Source organism: Tribolium madens, unplaced genomic scaffold, assembly GCF_015345945.1.
Source record: "Tribolium madens isolate multiple individuals breed KSU strain unplaced genomic scaffold, Tmad_KSU_1.1 Scaffold_71;HRSCAF=194;Tcas5.2_LG6, whole genome shotgun sequence".
Taxonomy (NCBI): domain Eukaryota; kingdom Metazoa; phylum Arthropoda; class Insecta; order Coleoptera; family Tenebrionidae; genus Tribolium; species Tribolium madens.
Genome location: NW_025401041.1, coordinates 3,907,513 through 3,933,955, shown reverse-complemented (window position 1 = coordinate 3,933,955; position 26,443 = coordinate 3,907,513). Strand labels below are relative to the sequence as shown.

Below are 26,443 nucleotides of genomic sequence, written 5' to 3'. Positions count from 1 at the left end.
TCTGTATATGCAGAGTTGTTATAATATTAATCATTAAGACTGGAAAATACTAATAGAAAAGCACTAGGTATATGTTATCTTCAGAATTGTAATTAATTTTTTGCATTAGGAGAGGATGTCTCAATTAACTTTTTTGGTAAAGAAAAGTGATTAATATTTTATGTTTATATGATACCAAATATGAACTAAATATCGTTATTATAAAAAACAATTACATGTAGCATAGTTGTATTGGCTCTCATTTCTGAGAAATTCTGTATGTTTGAAAATTATTTTACTATTGAAATTATTGAATTAAAATAGAATAACATCAAAAAATAGAAGGTGTTTTTAAAAAACCTATGATTATGTGAAAATTACTATTACAATTTGGTTACATAATTTATATTAGTTCAGTATTTTTTTAATTTTTGCAAAAAATGTCTAACTCGGTAACGTTACAACTAAAATCTAGCCACAAAAACGGCTTAAAGCATTAACAAAATGCAAATAAAAAAAAGGAAGTCGTCAATTAAAAAATAAAATAAAATAAAAAAATACGGTCCTGGAATAATGGAATCTCTTGCATCCTTTTTCAAAATAATTTCCATCGACGCTAATTTTACAATTATATAAAAAACAATACAAATGCTTAGCCTGTTTAAAACTACAGGTCGATAATAGGCTTTGTTATCTCCTTGGGACACCCCGTATATCGCACAACAATCACAAAATAATATAAAAAAATATGTTACACGAATTACGATAAATAAAAATACCTAATTACTTATCTATATGTCGGTCCTAGTATTATTATTTCTGGTCAAATATTGTCGCTTCTCGGCCTTCGCACAATAATCCGAAAAGTCCCAAGTCCAGTGTTGTTTACCCGCGCGTGATTATCATAGCAAAACAAAATCGTGCACCAAATCCCATATATCATCATTCCAAAACAACACCATTTTAAAAAATTCGAAAATACCGCGACCTCCGACCCAAAAGTCCCATATTTTTAGCTATTACTAATCGAAATTTTCCAAAAAAGGCCAATTCCATCCGTGATTCACCAAAACAATCTTCTTCTCCGGCAAGAATGCGGATAATGACGTCACGAACGGCATATAAGCTCAACCGCGACCGCCGATCGCACAGTGAGTGAAACGCACTTCTTTATACCGAGTGTTCCACTTTGAGAAAAAATGAAATTGTTGTATTTGTTATTTGTGTGCGGGTTTGGCGCGTCAAAGGTCGACTCTTCGGCCATCCCCATGTGGGAGTTTCTGAGCAAAGATGAAAAAGTGAGTCCTGGATTTAATTTGTGATAAAATAATCCCAACAATCTATTAATAGATGTCCTACTTGTACTCGATGTTCGCCAATCAAGTCGAGCAGTTCTGCGGGAAATCGACGATGGTTAACTGTAATAAAGAGTTGCTGAAGTACGGCCTTGGCAAGTTGAAGGACATGCCGGAGGATCATCTCGACGTGATGGACCCCTACCAGAGGGGCGCCAACGATATAAGTGAGTAACCAAATTTATTCGAGGAAATTTCTAATGAGATTCTAGAATTATCCAAATTGCATAAACTCAATTAGTTTAATTATTTTCTATCACTGATTTTTTAAATACGCAATTTCATGGATTTCTTCACGTTTCACTCGTGCTTTCCTCTTTTTGGCTAGATTCAAGAAAGGTTGGACGCAAAAAAGGAAATTTCACTTCATATCTAGAACATGTTCCTTGACATTTCTTATAGGTTTACACGTAGTTATTATTTTTCTCCTCACTTCGACCTCTCAAGTCAAACTAAAATCCATTAAACACATTTTAAACTTCACATTTTGGACCCTTTTCTTCTAATTTTCTCTGTTAAAATTTCATCCAGATTATTTAAAGATATAGAATAATACATGGTGATTTAAGAAAATAATAACCAAAAATAGTGTAAAATGTAATATTTTTACCCATCACAATATTTTTTTATTGAAGAAAATTGATAAAAATGGCCCTTTTTCAGTTTGGGACTCGATGATGGAGGGCCACGAGATGATGAAAACCACGAAATCGCGCCCCCCGACGACCACTACCAAGCCCAACAGTTACGACGATGACTCTTTTGGTGACTACGGCGCCGCTTCGGCCAAAATCGACAATGTATATAGGGTGGCCCCTCCTAAGGGTTTTGTTTATACTATTCAGACGGGCACCCCACAGTACACCTACACCCCCAGTGTGGGGCCTTATTCGAAATTCCAGCAAACCCACACCCCCGAGAAATACGTGGTTAAAGTGTACCCCGATGGACGACCGGTGGTCGAACACACCAGTCAATTGCCCCAAGATGACGATTTGAGACAGTACCAATTGTCCAAAGTCAAAATACCTAATTTGTAATTGGGACTTTTGTGATATGTATGTGCATGTATGGGTTATTTATAGTGTGTTTGATTGTCTTTTGTTTTATTTATAGTGTGTTGTTTTTTTTTATTTATTAATTGATCACTTTGTGATTGTGATTAGAGTTCCAGAGTTGCTGGAGGTTTATTTGTACACTATGTATGTGATTTAGTATCCAATATATTGAATAGGAATTTTTGCGGTGTTATTTTATCGAAATGATTCATTAGCTAATAGGTTAAAAAACCTTAGTATGGTGATTGATGACATCAGCATAACAAGGACAATGTCTGATGAACCTACGTTCAAGAACCGAAGTGATTGACAAGGCAATGACGGTGCAATAAACACCCATTGTGAAATTTTTACAATCAGAAAATTAAACAGCTTTTCAATGTTTCGAATAAGGGACACAGGATTAGGTTAAATGAACCATTTCGTCAACATTTTATATTTATCATTTGCATACACCCAGAGACAACAACAAAGATCAAAAAGACCAAATATAGGTACTAAAAAAATAGAAAAAACACTTAAAAACAGATTTAAAATTTCTTTGGCGCTATCAAGCCGCTCATCATATCGAAGGAATTACCATCGGGTTGCACTGACGTCATTGTACCATCGACCAATCGGACAGAGAGAAAACCGTATTTATCGATCCCTAAGATTTTGGCTCGTGTGGAGTCGCCCTTTTCCGACTGTATCGTAACCTCGACATCACTAGAAAATTTCTCATATATCAAATTTTCCGCCAACATAATAACAAAAAAAGCAAGCTTCACAAAATACTACTTTAAGTTGGCAGAAGTGGGACTTAAAAATGTCAAATTTGACATTTGCATAAATCAAACTCACCTATGCAACCAGTACTGGTAATAGAGGTCGAAAAACGGTTCAAATCCATTTTTCTGAACATCAAGATACAACCTTTCTATTTCATTGAACACAGCTGCGAAGTATTTTTCGTATGGTATCGGTTTTATCGACGTGTCATTTTCCTTATTAAATTTTTCTATGAGATCGTTTATACAAATTGTGGGGTTTTGGTTTGATAAATTTACACCACAACCTGGAACAAATAAATCGGTCAAGTGCGAACGAAGCGAGTGGTGTACTCCCCCATACCTATATTTACGATGGCAACATTAGATAATATAGTAGAGGTCACTACAAGTCCTCCGATTTTAATCTCAGCTTCGGCATAGAGATCATTAGGCCATTTAATACCAATATTAAGACGATCTAATCCTTGTGTATTTTTTATCGACGATATGATAGCTACCATGACTAAATGTTGGATCAATGGAAGTGACTGTCCCAAATTACTGTCTAATGGAATGTGCATTTGAAGGGAAAACGCCGCACAACCTAATGGACTCAACCAGGAATTATTCGATCGGCCTATACCATTGGTTTGTTGCCGGGCTATAACCACAAGTCCATGTCGCAATTTTTTGCAAAGTAGGTGCTGAGTACTTGTCAAAATATCAGCATAAATGACCAACCGGCCAATATCTTCCGTATTCAAAGTGTCAAAATAATCCAGAGTGGAGAAATTTGAGGGACAAGAGTGGATCATGACCGGAAGTCGAATATTCGAGGCGATTCCAGGATCCACATTGTGACCACAAAAAACAACACTGATTTTATCACAAGTTAATTGATTATTGGTTATAGAGTCACAATCGGTCATCATGTTGACTTTCGCCTGAAACAAATGATTGAGTTTCTGTCAAATATCTAGTATGTTATTACATCATAACAGCCAAGAAAATACCCTTGACTGTATTCAATTGTCCCAAAACTGTCATCACAAGTCAAATCCAAATGACTCGAAAGTATATCTTTTAAAATCTCCAATCTCGCTTCATTACTACTCAACAAAGACTGAAACTTCTCCTCATCATTCTCGTACACATCTGGATCGATTTCAAGATGCACTTGAGAGAAAACCGCTCGTCCTTGGGAGTTTTTCACTTTAGCCAATAGCAAACTAGGTGTATGCCACGTCTCTTCAGTCCCTAACACCTGCACTTGTATGTTGTAATCCTTCTCGTTGTGTCGCATCTCGACGTTAGAGGGCGTCCGAGGTGCCAACGGACTCGAACCATTACTCGAATGATCGGAATCTTTACTAAATTGTTTTTTTGCCGGTGAGGCTTGGTAGCAAAAAATATGATGCATCATTTTAACATGTTGCCATTGGCCGTACGAAAACCGAACCAATTCGTGTTCGCGTACTTCCGCCGTAGTAAAAGTGTAAAGTATGCTGTACATGAGGTCGCTGCAAATAGAAAGGAGTTGGCCACCAGTGAGGAGATACTGGATGAGATTGGAAGTGAGATCAGGAGGGACACTACCACAAACCACGACAAGAACAGTGGATTTGTCCCACCCGGTGTGTTTCGAAGAAGTTGGAAGGTCGTAAATGGTGTATTTCTCCTTATTCAAAATCGAAAATAAGACTCTCTTTACGTTATCTTTCGTCACTAAACTATCAGCGTAGACTAAGACATTGGGAGGTTTTGGGGCCATTGTCACACTCTTCAATACTTTATCTTTAACGTCACTCTTCACTTCGTCGTTCTCCTTAACCGAACTCTGTTTAACCAACTTATTTACGGTTCTTTTATGTTTGTGTTGTTTCTCTTTGGGTTTCGGTTTTGATGATTTCGAGGGCCCTTCTCGTGGTTTTTTGTGACGACGATGTTCGGCTCCGGTGGACACATCAAGAGTGGTGAGGGTTTTTCTCTCTTCGGCGTTCTTTTTTGGTTCCTTTTTGATGGGTTTTGCAGATTCGAGGCACTGAGGGGAACCATTTTCAATTTTAATTTTAGGACTAGAAAAAGACAGTCAAAAGTGGTCACAATTTGTCAAAAAACATACGTTGTAATGTCTCGTATTTTCGAGTACAAGTCTTTGACTTCTTGCACGAATTTGTTCCAATGGACTGGGGCATAAGAATACTTCACGGTTTGTTCTTTGAGGTATTTTTTCTCGTATTTAATGACAGTTGGGGCATTTTCAACATCCACGGCTAAAAACACAATAATAAATCATTTTAAATCACACTAAAATCACCATACTTTCAAGTTTAAGTAACTTCAATTCGTGGTTAATATCAAGATTATTTTGACTAAATTGATTCACCAATTTAGTCAAATGCTCCAAATCTGTCTTAACCACAACCTCGAACGAATCACTCGCTTTCCAGCCCACCAATTCTCCAAAATTTTCCACCTAAAACCCCCGACTTAACCTTAAGTCAAACGCCTTGCCCCCTTACTTGAATAATCTCACTCTGATGTTTAACATAGTTATCTAAAACGGCTTGAAGGAGAATAAAAATTTCCCGACCACGAATCGGTATTTTATTGTCGTCGATATAAATCGGGAAGTATCTTAGATTTCTCGGAAATGCAATCCATTGACTTAAATTTAGTTTTTGCTGAAAGAAAAATTGTAATTCTTGTGTTGTGAAATTATACGAAAATGTACCTTAGGCACGACTGTGCATGCGATTCGGGTCTCTGTACAGAAAAGTAAATTCTCCAAACTTCGCTGTTTTCTGCTATCGTGGACCGAATGACCGGAACAGACGAGGAGGGCATTTTGGTCGTTCAATGTCCCGTTGAGTTTGTTCAGGAGAGTTCGGAGACGCCACCACTGCATTATGGTGGCGTAGGCATACCACAGAGTGAAGATCATTGTGTTTTATGCCTCCATTGCATCTAAAAATAATCATTAAAAAAATTAAATGCTTCAAATTTAGTTTCAGTTTCTTGAAAACTGTATGCAGTGGCGCAGGTGATCAAAACTAAGCCTAAAATTCCATGGACAATTCTTACTTAAAAATTTTTGTTTTTATAAAACTAGATTTAGATTATTTTAGCAATTTCTCATGTGACTACTGTTGTTGGGTGACTTAGTCACAAACAAACCTTGTACCAGAACTTAAATTATCAACAACGAGGTTGAAAAAATCTCCTTGTTTTATCAACATTACATCCAATGGGACTTATTTTATGGCTAATTACAAATATAGATCAAAATATTACCAATAACTTCGTGAAAAACAAGATAAGTCATAAATTTTCGGGAATAGTCAAAATAAATGAGAGGTGTATTGGTGGGGGCGCAAAACTAAATTAAAAACTTTAAAAAAACCATCAATGACCTTTCCTAATCTTTATCTTGTCAGACAGGTCATATAAAAAACACAATTAAAATAATAAAAATCGTGGTGTCATTTTATAAAACGAGATAGTTAACCTTTAACGCTTCGATATCGTTATTTAATATCAATTCTATTTTCATTTAGTGCTCCTTTCGCCTTTTCGTCACATGACGTTCACTGATCCTTGTTTTCCTCATTGTGATTGCTATAAGAATCGAGCAAAACAAACTACTGACCTGGTTTGCTGCATCTTCGATTTAAAAATAATCAAACAAAATAATGGATTTGAATTGGATGGCACCTAGCAACAAAAATTTTTTTTTGATACATAATCAATTCGATAAATTCAATTACGTCTTCGTGGAACATAAATATTTTTGTCCTTGGTTGTTTTTTAAGGTTTTATGTCGCTTATATCTAGTGTGTATTTAAAGCTTCAGAAGCAAAATAACACAACATGTGATGAACTTTTGACTTTCGGGCGAGTCTTGGTACAAGAATGTGCTCAAAAGTGACACAATTTGGGTGAGTGGTGCACACAGGCTGTTCCGAAACTAACAACCAAAAATTTACCAGTTTTCAAAAATTGATATCAAAGAACTCACTCCCACTAAAAATATTTAACAAAACACAAATTTAAATTTTAATTAATTAAAATACAGGGTGCGCCACAACTCGCGCCCCAGAGAAAATTTTCAAGTAAGGTAAGATACCAGGAACTTGAAAAAAATGTTTAAAAAATTCTAACTGTCAAAAAATTTTGACATTTATTTTTTGACATTTGACATTTTTTTATATCTATTTAATGATACTGATGATCTTGTATATGTTTTTTTACAATTATTTAGTAAAGAGACAAAAATTTTGCCAATAAAAGCCACAAATAACATTGAAAAGAGTTACAATTTAGGATACAGCTTCCTTAATTCCTCTTTTAATAGCCTATAGCAAAAAAATTTGAAAAATTATTTTTCCAACAGAAATAAATAGAGTCAAAGTGCAAACTTTAAAGCCTCATAACTTCAAAATTTTTATAGATAAAATTTTTTTAACATTTTTTCCATGTTTCTGATATCTTACCTTATTTTTCATTACCACATTTTTCTCTGGGGCGCGAGTTCTGGCGCACCCTGTATGTACCTAGATAATTAGTAATTACGTACTTATGTCTAATTTTGATCTAAAGCATTCTAAATTAAAAACACTTAATACAAAATACTTTTTTAATTTATGAACTAAAAAGCAATTCAACAATTTTTTTCTATTTCATTTTCTTGTAAAAAAATATTATGCCTTTGAATTTTTTATAAAAGGCCCTCTTATTTAGCCAAGCATCAAATATCTTTGACAATAAGCTTTTTTGAGCTATTTTAACCCACCCTGTATCGCATTCCCAAAAATGTGCATAATCAATTGTATTCATCAAGTAGCCTTCGCCTTTATATCTCCTGCTTGAATATTTATTGCATTTTAATTTGATAACAATGTTTCATTAGTCGTTGGGTTGTTATTTTGCAGTAAGTAATTTTTTCTAATTTTTTTAAGTTAAACAAAAGTTCATTTCTTGCAATTTTTACCACAAGTTCTTCACGAGTCAAAGTCAGTTTTTTCATGTATTTGTGTGACATTTGAATGATTAAATAATTAGTGTGTAAATAGTAGTGAGTGAGTTAATTAAATTTCTTAATAATTTTGACAAATACTCAACTTTTGTTAATTTCTATTATCAATTTTTAAAAACAATATTTAAATGGTGACACATTACTCCACTTTCGAATTTTTAGTGGAAAATGTTTTTAAAAACATAATTTATTACATAGAAAAAGATAACACTTGAACATATTAAATTATCACTAGAGACTTATTAATTCGACTAACTAATTAAATAAAACGTCTCTTATTAATAAACCCATTCAAAGTACATACGTTTGTCTATATTTAACAATAAATAAATAGATGTGGTATAGTGACTGGTTCTAGAACGTTTTAGGGGGGTAGGCCGTAATAAAATGCAGAAATAAATATAGAAGCGGAATAATTTTGCCGAGATAATCTCCTTTTTATCAACATTTAAGTTCATTGGCTCTATTGACCACACTTAATTTCTATTTGTTTACAGAACAAACACCAAAAAAACAAATAAAAAGCGCCCATTATCGCCCGTCCCCCAAGCCACCCCTATAGCCCCCCAAGCCCTTATCGCTCTCTATTAAAAATTTTTCCTCCGCTCAGCAAAGAAATCAAAAGTGGTGGGGATCCGTCGATCGAGAAATTTTATTCGAGAGTGACACCGGCCGCGTGAAGTACTTGAAAACAGCCCCCTCGAAAATCGATATTTGATGTATTTGAGCGACTCCAGTGAACTGTTCGCTTACAAGTGCGAAAACAACAACAGTTGTCCATTTAAAGTGATGAACGGGCGAATCACAGACGTCAATTTCAACAGCCATCGCTGTGGGGCCAAAAAAACAGGTGAGAGATGATTTTTTTTCCAAGTTGAGTTTTTATTTGCCGGTTTAGAAATGGGCGACAGTGACTCGAGTGGCGAGGTGCGGAGTGAGGAGGTGCTAGCGCTGCGAATAAAGTTTCCCACGAAAGTGCCGGTAAGTCGCCGATAGCCCCCTTCGCGGGTAAAACGACTGTTTTGTCGCAGATCATCATAAAACGGTACGCGAAAGAGATGAATTTGCCCCATTTGGACAAGTGCAAGTTTCTGGTGCCGCAGGAAATCACGGTGTCGCAATTCCAGACGATTATAAGGTAAGACAGTCCCGTGGAAGGCCCCCTTGACCGGTTTTTCCAGGAATAGGCTGCAATTGGGGCCCAACCACGCTCTGTATTTACTAGTCAATAACCGATCAATGGTCAGTTTATCGCTGACTCTTGCTGAGGTCTACAGCGAGCATGCAGGACCCGACGGCTTCCTTTACATAACCTACGCCTCACAAGAAGTATTCGGTAGTGCCTGAACGCAAACTTTGGGATACCTGCATTTTTTTAATCGCATTAATTATGTAAATAGTATTAATTCGTCGTGTGTCTGTGCATTACTTATTTTATTAATTTTATTACTGTATGAGATTTTGAATGATTTGCTATTTTAAATATATGAATTCGAACTCACCCAATTACTTCCCCACTGGAATATTACTTAAACTAGGGCCCATCTTGACTGAAATTAAGAATTGTTAAGATAAAAACAGATAAATAAAGGAATTTACCAGAGGAATATAAAAATTGATAATTCTTGGCTATGCGGTGTTTTTTTCAGACTATTTGGTTGGTAGCACTGGACGTCAATGAGAAAATTTTCAACATATATCCTATTTTTTTCGTCGCATTTTATTTAATAGTCGCAAATAAACCGAGTTTTTGATATTGCGGTGTTTTTGTCGCTAATTAATTAGTTAAAAAGTGTCAAAAGCGGATGTTTAGTATTAAAGATAAGCTGGCTGTGACAATTTCCTTTATTAAGTACCGCTCATTGAATGTTTTCACGTGTTTTTAACCTTAATTAAAACATAAATCAATTACTCTGATGTTTGTTTTATTGTGGGTTTTAAATGTAAAGTTCTCGAAATATTTTCAAAATTACAAAAATTATTTTAAAAATAACCAAAGTCCCCAAAATATGCAACCAATTTAACACCGAAGTGACATTATCCTATGAATTATTTTTAACAAATAAAGTCGCCACATTTTAACAAAAATTAATAAAACATCAAAGCAAAACGCAAATTTTATTCATTAAATGCTAAATGATCCAAATTACGAATTATTTAACACAAATTCTCAAAATTTGACAGTTGGCACACGTGCGGGCCCTGTCATTTGTCAAAATCCTAACCAAGGTCCAAGTTCCATTCCAATGTGATTAAAACCGGGCAATTCGTCATATAATGCCCCAAAATGAGCCTCTCCATCATCCGGCGCTTCAGTTCTACGGCTCCTAGGTTAGTTTTTAGCCGTTTCAAAACCGAAGCCCCCCTCTACTGGGAAACCCTCAAAACGGTGAACCGGGAAGCCTTCCAGAAGAAAATCGAAAGTCTAAATAACTGGTACACCCGTTTCCTCCATTTGGACGAAGTCAAGCTCTACCAAGACCGCGTCGTGGCCCTCCAAGAGCGCCTACTCGAGGCACAGGAGAAGCGCCGTGAGATCGGGCGAAGCCTCGCCGAGATCCGCAAACGCTCCAACCAGTTGCAGGACGAAATCCACAAAGTAAAACGCCAGGAGAACCTGGAGAAGTTTTTGAATTTGATGAAGGAGGAAACGGAGGTTTTGAAGCTGGAAAATGAGGTGGCGCGGTCGTTCCAGGAGTGCGATCAAGCTGAAAGGGAGCTCTTCACGGCTTTTACCAACGCGGTAAGGGACTCGCACGAGAAACAGAGGGCGCAGGTGGAGTATACAAAATATTTCGGGATTATTTTGAGTATCACGGGGTCGTTTTTGGCGTTTTGCTACACAACTTTGAGGAAAGATGACTTGAAACGGTTTATTGAGGAGAGTTTGAGCAGGAATTTGGTCGTAGAGTCGCCAACGTCTAGTGATAACGATTTAATCAATTTTGTTAAAAGTGAGACTGCGAGACTCAGTGATGTAATCAGTTTTAAGCAAAATGAAATTAGTCGGATGATAGAACGGGAAAATGATGCACAAAAAAAGCAACTCTTGTATTACATAGGGGCCAGTGCGTTACTTTTAGTCATTTTTAAAGCAATTTCGAGTAATTAATTTATTTGTATGATACAAAAGTAGTCTATAAGTAATAAACTGTTGTTTTTGGTTTGTGTCCTTGATAAGAAAAAGTCTCACCTTAAAACCCATGTACTTGAGTATTATGTGACGTCAGCATCGCCACTGTTGTAAACCCTTTCTGGCACAAGGAGCAAAAATGCGGTTTTTCGGTCCTTGGGGCATCCAAACTGTGCTGTTTCATATGTTGTGTGAGACTATAGCTCTGCCTGCAGGCATACGGACACTGACTACACTTAAACGGTTTAGTTCCTACCAAAAAAAAAAAATTAAACAAGTTAGAGGGCGCCACTACCATACCCAAATGTATCTGAATGTGCGACTTTAGGGTCGAAACTTGCTTAAATCCTTTTTCACAATGAGGGCATTTATGCGGCCTTTCCTCACTGTGCGTTTTCAAATGCTCAGTTAAATGACTCCGTTGTCTAAAGGCCTGTTCACACTTCGTGCACTGGTACGGTTTTTCCCCGGTGTGTTTGCGCATGTGCAGTCGCAAATGGGCGGGTCTACAAAACCGTTTCGCGCAAATCTCGCACGCGATTGGTCGGCCTGTGTGGATTTTCATGTGAGTGTTGAGGACACTCGATTGGGCGAAAGCCTTGCCGCAGATGGTACAAATGTGTGGTTTTTCCCCCGTGTGGATTCGTTCGTGGACTACCATATGGTTGCGAGCGGTGGTTCGTTTATCACAAAAACGGCATTTGTAAGGGGCTTCCCCGGTGTGGGTGCGCATGTGCACACGAAACCTTGACAACGAACTACCAACGCAATTACAATAAAATCACTAGAATCGTACCAACCTGAATTTTTTGCCGCAAAGGGTGCACAAACACCCGTCGTTTGCTTTCTTCGATTCGGAACTGTGACATTTTCTGGTATGGGTGTCCAAACTTCGCACACGTTTATCACAAATCGTGCAAAAATTTTGTCTAAAATTCAACAATTAAATAAAATTAGGGTTGGTGTGGTTGTTACAATTGAGGCAGTTTTGGGGCTTGCCCCAGGCCATGTGTAGTAAGGTGAGCAACGAAGGAACTTTTCATTGAAAAATTCTGGGGACATTTTGGGCACTTGTACAACCGATCATCGGAGTGGACTCGCAAATGCTTATTTAAGTGTCTCTTTGCTGTAAAATTCTTATGGCAAATATGACAATTGTACGGTTTTAAACCTGCAACAATTATTATTGATTAGATTTTCCAAAAATTATGTTGGTATTACTGGAGTGGCACCGCAAGTGTTCTGTGTAATTCCCCCGTGACATGAATGTTCTCCCGCAAAATTTGCACTTAAAGTCGCTATTGACATGACTCAAAGTGTGTTTTTCCAAATCTTCAACTTCGTTGTTGCAAATGGAGCACCACCGCTCCTTTATTTCCCTAAAAAAATCACAATTATTCAAATTCTCGAACTGAGATTAGTTTACTTGTGCAAATAAGACATGTGCACCGACAGGGCCCGCGAATTACTCGTCACAAACCCGCATTTAATACACTCAACATTCGCGTAAAACTTCTCCTGGCACTCATTTATCGCTTCCTGGACCTCAAACGCCGAAAACTCGGACAGTTTCCGCGGCTCTTTCCCATTTTCAACTCTGATTTCAATCTTCTCACTCTCTGAAACCTGTGACTGTTTTTTACAATTATGAAAATTTCGTCTAGTCCCAATTACCATAACTCCGTTCACACATTCTCGAATGATTTCGTTCGACCTTTGTATCAACAGTTGAAAATCATAAGATAACCTCAATTTTTCTTCGCAATTTTTACACAAATACGACGGCAACAAGTCGTTTACTTCGATCTGGAACGGAAGATTAGCTTTTTTTCCGAAAACTGGTGATTCTAACCTCAATGTTGCCCACCGACGACAACATTGCGATTATGTGCGATGTGGCCTCTGTTTTGGGGTGGAAATTTGTCATGTCGGGGGTTTTTACAAGGCAAGTGCGACACACGTCGCTGAGGCGTACCTCGGGGGGCTCCATCCCACCGACGACGCTGACAGCTGTCACTTTAACGTTTGAGGTTATTTACATGCCTTTTTGGCGAAAAGTTCATGTTGAAACCTAATCTAGTGTGTAAACATCAAGCAATTGTTTTATCCATTTATTAAAAAGTTTTGCGGTTTATTTGAAGGAAAAAATAGGTGTATTGTTGGTTGCATATGTCCTTTATAAAATTAGATGTTATACAAGGGATGACGAAAAAGTTAATGAACCCGAGAGATATGTTTTGGTAGTTGCATACTTTGAATATCATTTTACCCGTGCAATAGTGTATTTATCTATAATAATAATTGACAAAATTGATCAGTTATCTTAATTCCATGTCAAATATTTACGAGTCTAATTTGAAAATACTCATTTTTTGTTGTTGCACAATGGTAATAACTGGGAAATGAGTGGCATGTCTCGTGTTATTTCCGTGCGTATAAAAATACAAAATTAGTGTGGAAAATAGAAAAAACCGATCGCGGGGTTAATTTGGGCCATGTTAAGGTCGGACGTGGCGAGTGCGTCCGGAAGTGTCCGATCGATGACAAAATAGTAAAGAGGCGGCGCTCCGGCGCAGAATGTTTTAGTGCGTTTGCGGAGACAATTTAGTCGATAACGCGCGCTCCAAGTTATGTAATATCACTGGAGAAAAATCATGCTGTAGAACGGATGGGGTAACCCGGGCTAGAGAGCTGATGTTGTGACTAGCGACTGTTTCGTGCACCACGCGGGAAAAAAATAATTGAGAAACAGTGTGATTTCTGGAAACCGGTGAGTGTGCGTCTGATGGTGGATTAAATCCGTTCGAAACCGGTCGAAGGGAAAATGGGAAAGAAGGGTCGCAAGACCAGGTGGCGCACTTTAACTATCACAGGTAAGAGAATAAAGGCGTGTCTTGCGAATTGGCCGAATTTCGTTCAGGTGAGTTCAAGGTCGGCGAAGAAGCCGGCTATTTCGAGATGTCACGTGTGACGGCCATAAAAAGGGGACCAACGCGAAGGGAGACGCTGCCAACTTGCTTGGGCTGGAATTTATTATTTCTTGATTTATGACGAGACGCCACTGGTGAGACGGTACCGGGGGGTGACTTCGCGACGTTATTTCGAAAAATAACGACCACACCCTCCGCACTTAAGGGAATCACCCGATATCGATTACCATCCCCCAAACAAGTTTCAAAATTGTGACATTTATGTCAAACACAACGCACACTTTGTTTCAATTCAAATTTTTTTTGCCGCCTCGGTGATAACACTTATCATCTCGAGAGTCTATTTTGTAACAATTGCGATAAAAATTTCACATTGTTACGCAATATGTAAGTTTGATCATCGCCAGTGGCGTACGGGATTAGAAAAGTCGCACTTTTATCGAATTTCGTTACGAAACAGCGTGGAAAAATCACAAGATTTTTCGTCTTATCGTTATCAGTTTACCAGTGTCATAAATCAGGTTTTTCTTAATTACCAAACACGGTTTAAAGTACGCTTCCGTTTGGCAACAATTTAATTTAAATCGGAAATAGTTTGAGTTATTTTCGAATTGCGTGCTATTCTTGTGTCATTAAGAAATTTTCATTCTGTTCTGTTGTCACACCAGTGGCGGAGGCCGGTTTGTTGCCAACTGAACCATAAAAAACAGCCGCGAAAAATATTTTTTAGACGGATTTAACCTGTCAGACTAACACAGGTATCTGTTTCTATTTGAATAAATAGATAAAACTAACAGGTTTGCCAACACAGTACAGATATTCCCCCTACGGTGAAAACACGCAAAATGATTTCTTTATATTTTACATTTGTACTTTTTAACCTAATAGTCTCCCCGTATATCAAAATTACCAGCCCACCAGCCATTCAATGTTTTGCTGGACATGTCATTCATTATCTATAATTACAGTAATTACAATCGAACATAAAAAGTGAATGGTTTTGTCCTCATGTCAATTGAGTTATTTTGCAAACATTTCGCAACTTTAGACAGTAAAAATCAGGGTGATCTTCTAAAATTTCGTTTGATAACGTTGGGTAAATAAAGTTTTAACTTTGTAAATATTGGAAGTTCAAAGTTTGCTCCACTTCCTATTTTGCAGGCTATTATCATTGTTGAGAATATATCCCAAAAACATTATTTTTGTATTATTTGTACTAAAAATAAGATAAGGTGAATATTCGCTTTTTCGAGTCTCTCCATTGACTAATCCAACTTGTTGGAAACTGATAAGGATTTTATTGTGTTTGCTTTAAAATCAGTAGATCGCAAATATTTTAAAAAGAAAGCTTCCGAATAAACAAGATTGTTTGAGATAATTTACGAAAAACGTGGTTTTGGAATTAATTTGCAAAGAAGCCCTACTTCGGTGCTGCATTTACCGTTTTAATTAATTGGAAACTATGTATAATTAAACGGAATTTGATCTAGTTACAGTTTTTCAAAGTACATATTTTCGTATTATCTTACATTTTGACTTTCAAATTTTCAAGGCCGGAAATCTTAACTAACAAAATAGGTGACTAAATTTTATGTTTCCGGACAAATAATAGTATTTTCATGCAACCTGAAATTAAATAAATGTAGCTTGTTTGGAAAATGTCCAGTTTTTGAACAAATTTTTATCATTTATAACCCGACATAATGTGCAAGCGAGGGCAATGAATTTCGTATTTTTATTTTAAGAAAAATTCATTGGCACACCTTCGAAACAGAGATTAATAAGCAACAAATAACATTTTTCAAACAATTAATTTCAGGACTGAAACTGAGTTAAACGATTTTTTAATATTAGAAAAGAGCTCCTTATCTATTTTCTACTAACCCTTGTTGATCTTTAAAAAATTCCATTATTTTTGTTTAAATTTTACAAATTATCGAACAAATCCTGTTTTTGCTTAATTATGCTTTAAAAGAATCGATTTTGTACCGAAGCAATGTATTTATACTCTTGAATAAAAAAATGAATGCACTGCTTTGATCTCTTAATAGATTCGAATGGTAAAAATAGCGAGGGAGAAGTGTTGGAAAATATCCGAGTTTTGTGTTTCTGGCCAATAAATTAAACATCGTCTGAAGTTTTATTTTTACAGCAAAAATTTAATTTAATTTTTATGACTCACTGATTTATTAAAAATAAAATATGCGAGTAATTTCGGGACAGACTGTATACTGGCTTAGCAAAACTAAAGCAGTATACTGAGTATACAGTATGTCTCGGAAATGCGTACATTCACAGGTATTTTATTGTTGTAAATAGTAAAAAAATTAGGTCACTCTGATGAATTTAATCTAAAATTCATTTAATAGTTCCAATAAAGTGTTGACTTGTCAACCTTTGAACTCTGAAATGAATTCGCGATGATTGTGCAAATAAGAAATACTAGAAAAGTACTAGAAATTCTAGATAAATCAACTCATGACTCAATTCCTCATTAAGATAAAAATGTATATTAAATTAAGTTAGAAATGTTTCACCTTTGAACTCATAAATCCCGAATTTCAAAACCCAACAAGAATAGATTACAGTACCGAAATAACCAGTCGTTAGTTTCCCGTCTAATTAATAACAATTTTTCAAAGTTGCTCGTTATAGAACAGTCTCGCGTTTGATTTTTTACTATTAATTTATTTGTTAGATTTGTAAAATTGGCGCGAAATTCGAAAAGTCACATGCGGGATCACGCGTCCGCTTTCTAAATCCGTCCACCTCGTGAACAATATTTTTTCCCGCATTCTCGTGACTTGTTATTTCGAGACATCGGCATTGCGTCATCGAAACCTTTCGCGAAAAATATTGTACTTTGATGGGTCACTCATCGCACGTTTTTCTTATCAATCTCAGCCGAGGTCGAGGAAAAAACATTCGAAATTGACACGTGTCTGTCAAAGTGTGTGAAATGTGACAGTAGTTGTCAAGGTCGGATTATATTTTTATTTCGGCTAAAAATACCCAATTTCGGTCCATTGACGCGGAAGGGGGCTTCACTTATATTTAATTGAGGCGCCTTTGACGGGTAGTACTCAACGAACCAATGGGGTTGCGAGATGGAGGCGGGAAAAGACGGTGAGATTTGTTTTGTAGTTGACTGAGGGTCACGTGACATAATTAATTGATTTATCGCCAGACATTGAGGCATCCAAACTGTATTTATTATCAATTGTTTTATCTAATTTTAAATCCGGTTTTGATATTACAAACCCCTGTCACGCGATCCGATATTGATCGTGATTTAGCGCCATCTTTTCGCCAGTAAAGTCCTAAAATATTTCATATTTATTCAAGCTTCCATTTTTAATATTTATTCATGTTATCTGTAAATAAAATTACAATTCCACCATTGATCTCGATGACGCGAAAACTTTAGTTTTGTGTCGGGGTGATGACCGGAAAAGATGTCAAAAATCACGATTTTTGACGTAACTGTAAGAGATAAGAGTAATTTGGAAATTTTCGGTAAAATGAACGAATCTGAGTTGGCGAAAATTTTTCCATGGATCTAAATGTGACCCTGTTTATTTCGATATGTTTTGCTGAACTATTTTTTTTGTTTGATAAGAATTTGTTAACAGAAAAATATATTTTGTATTGGTTTGAAAGTGATCTCGCAATGTCAAGTTGTAACAGCAATGACAGTCTAGGAGGCTGTTGACAAAATTGACAACTTCGCAATGCCTACGCCACTGGAATTGTTGATAAAAAATTCAAAGTGTAACTCCATTTAGGTGTCAAAATTGTCAAATTACGTCGTAAATAAAAGACATAAAACATAATTTACGATAGGAATTACGTTTACATTGAGTACTTTTTCCTATCAGTCGTTATCAGGTATTTGAGACAAAATAATACAATATAAACACGGAAGTACAACTCGAGTGAAAAACATTCCAAAATTGTTTGTTTAAATTTGGTCAACTCGCGACTAAAATTGTGGTCCGAATTATTGCATTTTGCACTGCAGATCAATAAAACTAATCACTATTTCTTAAGAGCTGCAAAATTGTGAATATTTTTTTGTTGTCCCTGATAATACAGGGTGTGTCAAAACTCGCGCCCAGAGAAAAATTTAAAGCAAGATAAGATACCAGGAACATGGAAAAAATGTTTAAAAAATTCTATGTCAAAAAATTTTGACATTTGATATTTTTAATTTAATGATACTGATGATCTTGTATATGCTCATTTATAATTATTTAGTAAAGGTACAAAAATTTTACCAATAAAAGCCACAAATATCACTAAACAGAGGCACAATTTAGGATACAGCTTCCTTGTTTCCTCTTCTAATAGCCTGTGGCAAAAAAACCTGTAAAATTATTTTTCCAACAGACATAAATAGAGTCTCAAAGTGCAAAATTTAAACTCTCATAACTTCGAAATTTTTATACATAGGATTTTTAAAAATTTTTTTCCATGTTCTTGGTATCTTACATTGCATTTTTTTTTCTGGGGTGAGAGTTCCGGCGCACTCTGTATAATTCTTGTAAATGAACTCTCTGTATTATAGAGAGTGACTCGCGTAACTTTACATCCCCGACCAGTTGTAGATTTTTATACTTGATTGCAATACATTTTTGAAAACTTTCGATAAATTTATTGTTCATTTAGAAGTGTTTAATACGAGTTGTAAAGTTACAGGAAATACTCTGTATATGATAGATGACGTAAAAGCGTCACTTGCGCCATGAAATTTTGGATATGTAATTTTAGTTGTAAAAAGCTTGAGTTGCATAAAAAATATCAAATAAAAATATTTTGTTCTCTTATTTTGTGTAGTACACTGTCATGAAAAAAAGTTTTATTGTTTTCTAAAAATCGTGAAAAATCATTACAAAAAACCGAATATTTGTAATTAAATAAATTCTGTTGAAAAATATTTCAAGCGTTATGGCCAAGCCACATGGCGTAATTTTTGTTTTTTTTTTGTAATAAGTAGTAAACCAGGTTTCATTCTCTTTTGTTCAGTTCCTGAGTACAAATAGAAAATCTCTAATGACAGTTCAGAAAGTGAAGTTAGCAAATGTCATTTATCCTATTTAGAAAAACAAAAGACTAGTTGCTTTACCAATTGGACAATAAAGTTTGATTTTTGCTGTATAATCGAACAATAATTTCCATATAAAAAATGAGTTGTGTTTGATTTGAAAAACACGACTTGGCAAACTTTGTGATAAAATCAGCGACTTTGAAACTATTTGCCTTAAATAAATATTTAAAACAATGATTTTTAAAGTATCCAAATTTCTTGTTTCCACTTCAGCGAAAATCCATCAAACATTAACCACGAAATACATTTCTGATAAGCCAAATTCCGTCTCCACCTCAAATATTTATGCAATTTGGGTTTCCTCCTCTCCGTCGTTTACTTTACAGTACTTGTTGAATATTTGCTTTCATTTTAGCATTTTTAACTTGTGTTGTTATCTGATTGCGAAAACAGTAGCATCAGCGTCCTCTAGTCGACCCGTGTAGCCAAAACAGGGCCGTCCTTAGCCTTTACCCTGTCCTAGAGATCTAAATTTAAGTCGTTTGAAAATTGCTCATTTTATTGTCAACAGATGAACACAGCGATAGTGAAGAATCAAATACTACCACATCGGGACACAGAGTCCCCAAAGGATACCCCCACAAATCGTACTACAGCCGTTTCACGTATTCTAGTCAATCAACGCCTACGAGAAGGTACCAGTGCGATGGGGCGAAGTCGACGAGGTCCAGCAGCACTGCCAGTGAAAATAAAATCACCTTCAACGAAGGTAATTGCGATTTATAGCACAAATTTTAATGCACGACGCGAAGCGAGGGCCGTAAAAGACGGTACATATAAGTAAAAAAATTGTTTCTGAAATGCAAGGAGAGTCAAGTTTTATCCCCACCCCCAAAACAACACTTTGAAAAACCGTTTCACCCCCAAAAAAAAAGGTGTAGATGACGTAGAAATAGGTGTTTGTAGGGTGCGGATGAACTCGATTCACATGGTACAGTAAAAACTTTATAATTGGCGAAAACGATTTCTATTATCTTAAAAATTTTATTCACGTACGCCACTAGCAAACAGACAAAAATGTGTCAATTTTATTCATTTCTAGAAGACAAAAAAGTCTCGATTAATTTCTTATCAAAATAGCCTGTGACTTTGAAATTACGTTGGCAACACTACATAATCTAGAGACAGGAGATATGTCAATGGCCAAGTCTCAAACAGGCTACTTTGATCAGTTTAAGTGAACTAATTTCAGAATCACAGGCCACTTTGATCAGAGAATTGCGATAATCTGAGACAATAATATCAAAAAGTTTCAAAAACAATGTAATTCGCATCAACAAATTTTATTTTATTTTAAAAATAAACAGACAGGTTTTAAACAGCTTTATCTTCGTTAAAAATCAATCTTTTGGTGTTTATTTTTACACCCGGAAGCCGTGGTGTTTGTGTGGCGAAAATAAATTTAAAAAAGATTGACGTTTGTCAGAAATATTTGAAAAATGGTTCTGATTCGGTTTGTCTTGCGTGCAGATTTAATGATGCGAAATACATAACGGTTACACTCTTTGAACTTCTAAAATTGATTTTTTTCCGGATTATTTCAAATCAAAAATTTAGGACAAACAAACAGGTTTACACAAATTTACTATTTCTAGGAAAGCTTATTTCATAATTACCATATACATAATATGAATATTTCTTGTTTTACTACACGCAATTAGAAAAACTATTTAAACTTGTAACAATTGTGTAATTTTCTGTAAAAATTTATTACCATATTGTGACACTACGTGACGTCCAGGGCCGTACTCACGGCACACTATTTTCTCAATTTATATAAATACACGAAACTCTAGACTAACGCGTCGCATACCTGAACTTAAAATTTAAATTTAACTAACAACACAAGGAGACGAAAGTGTTTGGAAAATATCCGAGTTCTATGTTTTCTGTCAAATTAATTGCTCGTCAAGGCGTATTTAAAATACGTGAAGTTTAAAGCGATATAAACTGTAGACGACACAAAAAATGAGAGGTGCATTTTTGCGTCGGGTAGTTTATTGTTGTTTTTTTCGGAAAAAGTGCGCTATTTGGCTAATTGGCAAACAACTGTAATTAATTATTAACAGTAGATAATTATTTTATCCTAATTAAAATTTTAAAAAAAGGTTAAACACTTTTAAAATTAATGGAAAAAACGATCTCCTGTTCAATTAAAATAGTTAATTAATGATTTTAGTGATAAAATCGATACGAGTCATGGCTTACTTGTCAGTATTTATTCTTCACTTAAATAAAATTAAACTTATTTGTGCGCCATAACAACGCAAAAGGGTGAGTAAACAAGGATTAGGTACGAGACAGGGATTAAATTAAGTTCAAGGATTTGGCATATTTATAACACAACCCAAACAGGGTTTGACATTTTAAACAAACCCAGTTTTACCAACTTGGCGAAAAGATAAAGCGAACAAACATTTCGACAATTTCGATGACACGGTTTCCCACGCGTCTGCATGATATGCCGTGTCCTGGATAATAAAGGGACGACACGCAATCGACAGGGTCTATTTAACGAAAACGTTGGTAACAATGGAAACTTTCTTCCAGGACTGCTTAATTATATCATAAATTTTAATAAGACACCACTCGTATGTGTCATAACAAAAAATTCCGTTTTTATTTAATTAAGCCTTATCTGGGTGTTTATCGTTACATGAATTCTTCTGTTTCCATGCACCTTTGAACTTTCTCTATTGAACGGGATATAAATAGATCCGCAATTATTTATTGCACTTTTTCAGCCTGTAATTTGCCCATTTTCTAGAAATTCAGAATATAAAAATGCTTTACTTGAAAAATTTGGTAAGTTTCAAAAAAATTATAAAACAATCGCAAGTGCGTTGCACTTTAGGTGATATTTCATCAAAATGATGTCACTTGTCATTTATACTACGAAGATAAGTAACTGGCTTGATACCAACACAAAAACGAACAAAATATAAGTTTTTATTGCAGTGTAGAATTTTCTGTTAATATTAAATATGTTGGTCATCCTGTATTGATCATTTTGAGCGGTCTCCTATTTATACGCTCCCTACAAATAGTTTGAACGTAAAAGCATGTTCACCAACTGTATAAGATAGAATTACACTAATTTATGAAATAAAGTGTTCTTATTTTCACTTTTCCAACTTAATTGAGAGAAAAACAAGAACGTTTCTATTTTCATTGCAATCCCTCGTGTCTATAAAAAGACGGCGATGGAACAGAAAGAGGGAAGTAAAATCGATAACGGCCGGGATTTACATCGCATCGTAGATTAAATCTCGAAATTGATTTTCTTTGGCTTTTTCTCTCGTCATGCGATCACCATTCGGCCTTAATCTTGTCTGTTAAATGTCAAGTGTTTTGTCCTTTTGCCAACAACTCTGATTATTAAATTTTCAGACGAATATACGCGCATTACGACACCTAGACAAGATGTATTATTTAAAAAGGGTTACTTGAACAAACCCAAAACGTACCAAACGCAAACATCTACCGGAAATTCGACCACATCGACTGGTAATTCCACCGGAAATGGAACACCAGACCACCAATCAACAGGTATTTGACAGTTTTCCACCCCCACCACAAAACTTTAATTTTTCTTTTTTGCAGACTTAGAATACGAATCACAGTTCGTCTTCCCGAATGGTTTCGTCGATCAAAACGGAATCTACTATATCAACAGTGAGTGAAAATTTTCAAATTCATTTTAATTATCCAATTTGCCACTTGGCTCGTGACTTAATTAGCATAATTGGACTTAATAATGATAATGACAGATGTGAAATGTGTGCAAAATTTTTTGAACAAATGCCAAATCTAGAGACTTGGGTTAAGGGTGCACTTGTAAATCATTCGGTGCTGCCAACTTTTAAGCCAGTAGTTAGGTTGGTATTTGCGTGCACCCTAAAACCATGTTGGTAGCACATTTAAATGTCCAAATTGAAATTTTCAGGTTTTGAACCGTATCCAGTGATGGTTTACAATCCCCCGACTTATTATCAGGAATTTACGAATATTAAAGCGAAAAGATGCAGCACAGGCTCGTTGGTGAGTTATCATCACAAAATAAATATGTACACACAGTCTATTAGTTACAAAAACAAGTCAAACACGAACGTAATATTGTAAAGTCATGTCACAATGTTTATCGTGGGTAAATAAATTAGTCCAAAAATAAATCTCAACGAAAATAAATCAAGTTTGACATAGCGGGAAATTTGAATTTCCAGACGGAATCGACGAGTCCGAACAACGAAGAAACTAGTCAAAGCGAGACACCGGAAGTGAATCCTGTTTACAACGTCGTATATCCGGGTTATTACTACAACGGCGTATGTGACCCCCCTCAAAACGGGACTGAGAGTGAACCTGAACCCCGTCGAGTGAAGAAACGAAGACGACGAAAGCCTTCGCGATCGAAAGAGGGCACCACGTCCGAATCTTCGGATGAAGTTTTCAGCGACGAAGAACCCCCCGAACCCAAGGAAGAAACTTCACAGATGCCTGAAGAACCAAAATCCGAAGAAGACGAGAGTGCGACCCCTAAATCGTACGATCTCAAGCCGGACGCCGAAGAGTTCGTGCCCCGCGCCTATCGACAGCCCCCCGAGACCATTCCGATGGAAGCCAACGTACAGTTTATCAAAATCCCGTCGAATTTCGTACCGGTGCCGATTTTGAATCCGATGAGCGATTTTAACGCATTTATCCCACCCGGAATTCCGATCAACTTCATACCTCAAAACTTTATTAATTACGTACCTTACAAACCCGCCATCCAATCAGATGAAAAACCGACGGAAAAGCCCGATGAGACGGTTAAAGAAACGGTTGAAGTTCCTAAAAATCAAATCGACATTGCGAAGATCGTGTCGAAACTTGAAGAAGCAGCCAAAGAACAAGACGAAACACCGAACCATAAAGTAAAGAAGAGATACAGATACCAAAAAGTCGAACTGAGAAAACCGCCACCGAGTCCCGAACCGCGGGCATGGAAACCGCCCACTCCGAAAAAAGAAGAAAGCGCACCGAAACCGCTCAGAAACTACTCAGAAACGTTGAAAAAAGCACCGGTTAAACCGAACGAAGAAAAGATCAAGACCAAACAGATTGTTAAAGAAGTTGTGAAGAATCACAGAGTTGAACAAACTCCACAACGAGTGACAAACGAGTGGATTTCAGTTTCGAGTCGCAAGAAACGAAAGAATAAGAACGTGGAAGAAACCGGCAATTTCGAAGAAGAAACAGTTCCCGAGAAAGAAGAACCAATCCCCGAAAAAGAAGAATCGGTTCCCAAAAAAGAAGAACCGGTTCCCGAAAAAGAAGAATCGGTTCCCGAAAAAGAAGAATCGGTTCCTGAAAAAGAAGAACCGGTTGAGGTCATTGAACCAGTCGAGGTTATTGAACCAATTCCCGAACCCGTCATTGTCGAAGAAGTGAAGGAAGAGAAGAAAGTTAGGAAGAAAACGAAGAAACACAACACAAAAGTGGCTCCGCCTCCGATTACGAAGAGAGTTATCATCACAGATGTTGATTTGTCGGTGAAGGAAGTGAAGGAGGAGCCAAAACCAGTTCTAGAAGAGGAGCCAAAACCGGTTCCAGAGGAAGAAATAAAAACAGTAGAGGAGGAAAAGCCGGTTGAAGAAATCGTCGAGAAGAAAGAATCTCCGGAGAGGAAACCAAAGAAGAAGAAGAAGAAAGTTGCCAAAGCCCCGATTTTGAATAGCCAATCAAGTTCCAACACGACACTTAACGTTCTTGACGATTCATACGATTTTCTCATGGATGAATCGATAGAGAAAACTAATGTTGAGGCATGTAGTTTTTTTTTAAATTTGTGACAGTTTTGATCATAATTTGTTTGTAGGTGTCGCAAGAATTAGACAAGATGATCCAGAGAGGGATGTACAACAGTCTGGAGGAGAAAATCAAATCAATGAACATCGAATCAAACGACAACTTCTTCAAGAGCATCATTACGAACATATCAAGCCGTGAGCCGAGCGTTGAAAAAAGCTACAAAACGCCCGACTTGAGCAAAATCCTCACGTCACCTCTCCTCAAACCGGCGAGTTTCGATCACAAACCGGGCGATTTTTTAGATGAAACCACCCCCAAGCCTCTTGGGGGTGGTACCGAGAATCTCTACCCTATCACCAGAGCCGTGAAGGAGTGGATGAGTAAAACGCGCGAGACCACCCCCGATGTGGAGTTACTCAAAAGTCCCAGCGAAATCTTTCGCGAGTTTTGCGATGAAGATGGGGACGAAGGAACGGAGACGTCGTGTTCTTCACTTGAAGAAGAAGATTATCTCAAGGTCCAAGCGGAGGAGAAACGGGGGAAGTACCCCAAACATGGCAATCTGCCATACAGGGCGATATGTTGTAGTATTATGTGATGGCGACTGTCTGGGACGCGATTACTTAATTCTGGGCGTACTTAAGACGTTGTTTCTTCCGTTTGTGAATATTTTTAAGGTTGGTGGTGACGCACCGCTGGTCTTGTGATGTTAAGAGACTTATGGAGCGCCCCACAAACGAAATCAAAATTTTTTGGTGTTTTTGGCCTCCTCCCTCCCGGTCCAAGGCCTGCTCCAAAGAGACTGAGTTATACGCTTAAGGCGCGTCACACCACGAAAATGGCAAATGTTTCTGTAATAATAATTAAATCAATTGATTGTTCTGTTTCGTAATGTTGAATCGTTATTGTTATATAGTTGATAGGGGACAAATCCGGCCGTGTCGCGGTTTTAATTATGTAGCGGCCGCCAAATTTTTACGTTGGTTCAAAACGCCATTTGCTCATTTACCCCTTATTGGTTGTCCTTTAGAATGTAAAAGTAGCGTGCAATTTTAAGTTTAAGTGTGATTGCTCCACACCCTAAATTATAATCATCATCGCGGCGACAATATTAGGGGGTGTGAAATTCAAAAAGACACTGTTGTATGTATGTTAAGTCTAGTGTTAAGTTGTTTTGCGCATGTATGGAGTTTTTTCTTAAGTTTTTCCTTTTCGTTTGGTTGTTCTATTGTTACAATGTTTGTTATTTTTGAGAGTTGTGCCTTTGCAAAATTTTTAAAATAAAGAAAATTATAATGAAT

At 36.6% G+C, this 26,443-nt stretch overlaps 6 protein-coding genes across 10 annotated transcripts; 4 read left to right on the top strand and 2 right to left on the bottom strand.

Annotated features, from left to right (window-relative positions):
* The first annotated feature begins 1,116 nt into the window (after nucleotides 1-1,116).
* LOC123009265 (rhythmically expressed gene 5 protein) lies at nucleotides 1,117-2,575 on the top strand. Its single transcript, XM_044405456.1, has 3 exons — nucleotides 1,117-1,277; nucleotides 1,330-1,501; nucleotides 1,998-2,575. The coding sequence occupies exons 1-3, from the start codon at nucleotides 1,179-1,181 to the stop codon at nucleotides 2,372-2,374; spliced, it is 648 nt and encodes a 215-aa protein (XP_044261391.1). The 5' UTR covers nucleotides 1,117-1,178; the 3' UTR covers nucleotides 2,375-2,575.
* Nucleotides 2,576-2,812: 237 nt separating this feature from the next.
* LOC123009240 (biotin--protein ligase) lies at nucleotides 2,813-9,895 on the bottom strand. 2 transcript variants are annotated; one of them, XM_044405413.1, is made up of 10 exons: nucleotides 9,779-9,895; nucleotides 9,682-9,729; nucleotides 5,879-6,111; nucleotides 5,667-5,828; nucleotides 5,467-5,620; nucleotides 5,267-5,417; nucleotides 4,136-5,219; nucleotides 3,506-4,088; nucleotides 3,236-3,449; nucleotides 2,813-3,100 (listed from the first exon to the last, which is right to left on the bottom strand). In XM_044405413.1, exons 3-10 carry the CDS (start codon nucleotides 6,086-6,088, stop codon nucleotides 2,923-2,925), a joined length of 2,736 nt encoding a protein of 911 aa, XP_044261348.1. In that variant the 5' UTR covers nucleotides 6,089-6,111; nucleotides 9,682-9,729; nucleotides 9,779-9,895; the 3' UTR covers nucleotides 2,813-2,922. The 2 variants fall into 2 exon arrangements, with proteins under 2 accessions (XP_044261348.1, XP_044261349.1); XM_044405414.1 differs by lacking the exons at nucleotides 9,682-9,729; nucleotides 9,779-9,895 and adding an exon at nucleotides 6,229-6,379.
* LOC123009269 (microtubule-associated proteins 1A/1B light chain 3C-like) lies at nucleotides 6,932-9,680 on the top strand. 2 transcript variants are annotated; one of them, XM_044405461.1, is made up of 5 exons: nucleotides 6,932-7,082; nucleotides 8,790-9,029; nucleotides 9,078-9,160; nucleotides 9,211-9,317; nucleotides 9,361-9,680. In XM_044405461.1, the coding sequence occupies exons 2-5, from the start codon at nucleotides 8,897-8,899 to the stop codon at nucleotides 9,524-9,526; spliced, it is 489 nt and encodes a 162-aa protein (XP_044261396.1). In that variant the 5' UTR covers nucleotides 6,932-7,082; nucleotides 8,790-8,896; the 3' UTR covers nucleotides 9,527-9,680. The 2 variants fall into 2 exon arrangements, with proteins under 2 accessions (XP_044261396.1, XP_044261395.1); XM_044405460.1 differs by lacking the exon at nucleotides 6,932-7,082 and having other exon boundaries at nucleotides 8,404-9,029.
* A 480-nt stretch (nucleotides 9,896-10,375) lies between the features above and the next one.
* Nucleotides 10,376-11,343, top strand: LOC123009262. The gene has a single exon (XM_044405451.1). The coding sequence runs from the start codon at nucleotides 10,467-10,469 to the stop codon at nucleotides 11,289-11,291; it is 825 nt and encodes a 274-aa protein (XP_044261386.1). The 5' UTR covers nucleotides 10,376-10,466; the 3' UTR covers nucleotides 11,292-11,343.
* Nucleotides 11,278-13,715, bottom strand: LOC123009243 (zinc finger protein OZF-like). 3 transcript variants are annotated; one of them, XM_044405418.1, is made up of 9 exons: nucleotides 13,165-13,715; nucleotides 12,987-13,118; nucleotides 12,739-12,944; nucleotides 12,534-12,691; nucleotides 12,288-12,483; nucleotides 12,113-12,241; nucleotides 11,613-12,070; nucleotides 11,373-11,564; nucleotides 11,278-11,316 (listed from the first exon to the last, which is right to left on the bottom strand). In XM_044405418.1, exons 1-8 carry the CDS (start codon nucleotides 13,300-13,302, stop codon nucleotides 11,374-11,376), a joined length of 1,608 nt encoding a protein of 535 aa, XP_044261353.1. In that variant the 5' UTR covers nucleotides 13,303-13,715; the 3' UTR covers nucleotides 11,278-11,316; nucleotide 11,373. The 3 variants fall into 3 exon arrangements, with proteins under 3 accessions (XP_044261353.1, XP_044261352.1, XP_044261355.1); XM_044405417.1 differs by having other exon boundaries at nucleotides 11,278-11,564; XM_044405420.1 differs by having other exon boundaries at nucleotides 11,278-11,564; nucleotides 12,739-12,938.
* A 170-nt stretch (nucleotides 13,716-13,885) lies between these two features.
* LOC123009241 (titin-like) lies at nucleotides 13,886-26,442 on the top strand. The gene is made up of 7 exons (XM_044405415.1): nucleotides 13,886-14,185; nucleotides 19,861-20,058; nucleotides 22,740-22,898; nucleotides 22,953-23,024; nucleotides 23,296-23,390; nucleotides 23,573-25,156; nucleotides 25,210-26,442. Exons 1-7 carry the CDS (start codon nucleotides 14,137-14,139, stop codon nucleotides 25,738-25,740), a joined length of 2,688 nt encoding a protein of 895 aa, XP_044261350.1. The 5' UTR covers nucleotides 13,886-14,136; the 3' UTR covers nucleotides 25,741-26,442.
* The last annotated feature ends 1 nt before the right edge of the window (nucleotide 26,443 follows it).

Bases quoted from the DNA above. Each gene is read 5' to 3' on its own strand.
- LOC123009265 (XM_044405456.1), top strand. From the start codon at position 1,179: ATGAAATTGTTGTATTTGTTATTTGTGTGCGGGTTTGGCGCGTCAAAG. The intron at 1,278-1,329 runs GTGAGTCCTGGA...ATCTATTAATAG, and splicing joins TTCTGAGCAAAGATGAAAAA to ATGTCCTACTTGTACTCGAT. The intron at 1,502-1,997 runs GTGAGTAACCAA...GCCCTTTTTCAG, and splicing joins GAGGGGCGCCAACGATATAA to TTTGGGACTCGATGATGGAG.
- LOC123009240 (XM_044405413.1), bottom strand. From the start codon at position 6,088: ATGATCTTCACTCTGTGGTATGCCTACGCCACCATAATGCAGTGGTGG. The intron at 5,220-5,266 runs GTATGTTTTTTG...GTCTTTTTCTAG, and splicing joins AAAATACGAGACATTACAAC to TCCTAAAATTAAAATTGAAA. The intron at 3,450-3,505 runs GTATGGGGGAGT...TATTTGTTCCAG, and splicing joins TGTTGCCATCGTAAATATAG to GTTGTGGTGTAAATTTATCA.
- LOC123009269 (XM_044405461.1), top strand. From the start codon at position 8,897: ATGTATTTGAGCGACTCCAGTGAACTGTTCGCTTACAAGTGCGAAAAC. The intron at 9,161-9,210 runs GTAAGTCGCCGA...GTTTTGTCGCAG, and splicing joins AGTTTCCCACGAAAGTGCCG to ATCATCATAAAACGGTACGC. The intron at 9,318-9,360 runs GTAAGACAGTCC...CGGTTTTTCCAG, and splicing joins CAATTCCAGACGATTATAAG to GAATAGGCTGCAATTGGGGC.
- LOC123009262 (XM_044405451.1), top strand. From the start codon at position 10,467: ATGAGCCTCTCCATCATCCGGCGCTTCAGTTCTACGGCTCCTAGGTTA.
- LOC123009243 (XM_044405417.1), bottom strand. From the start codon at position 13,302: ATGGAGCCCCCCGAGGTACGCCTCAGCGACGTGTGTCGCACTTGCCTT. The intron at 12,945-12,986 runs GTAATTGGGACT...TGTAAAAAACAG, and splicing joins AATGTGTGAACGGAGTTATG to TCACAGGTTTCAGAGAGTGA. The intron at 12,071-12,112 runs GTTGGTACGATT...TTGCGTTGGTAG, and splicing joins CTTTGCGGCAAAAAATTCAG to TTCGTTGTCAAGGTTTCGTG.
- LOC123009241 (XM_044405415.1), top strand. From the start codon at position 14,137: ATGGGAAAGAAGGGTCGCAAGACCAGGTGGCGCACTTTAACTATCACA. The intron at 20,059-22,739 runs GTAATTGCGATT...TTAAATTTTCAG, and splicing joins TAAAATCACCTTCAACGAAG to ACGAATATACGCGCATTACG. The intron at 22,899-22,952 runs GTATTTGACAGT...TCTTTTTTGCAG, and splicing joins ACCAGACCACCAATCAACAG to ACTTAGAATACGAATCACAG.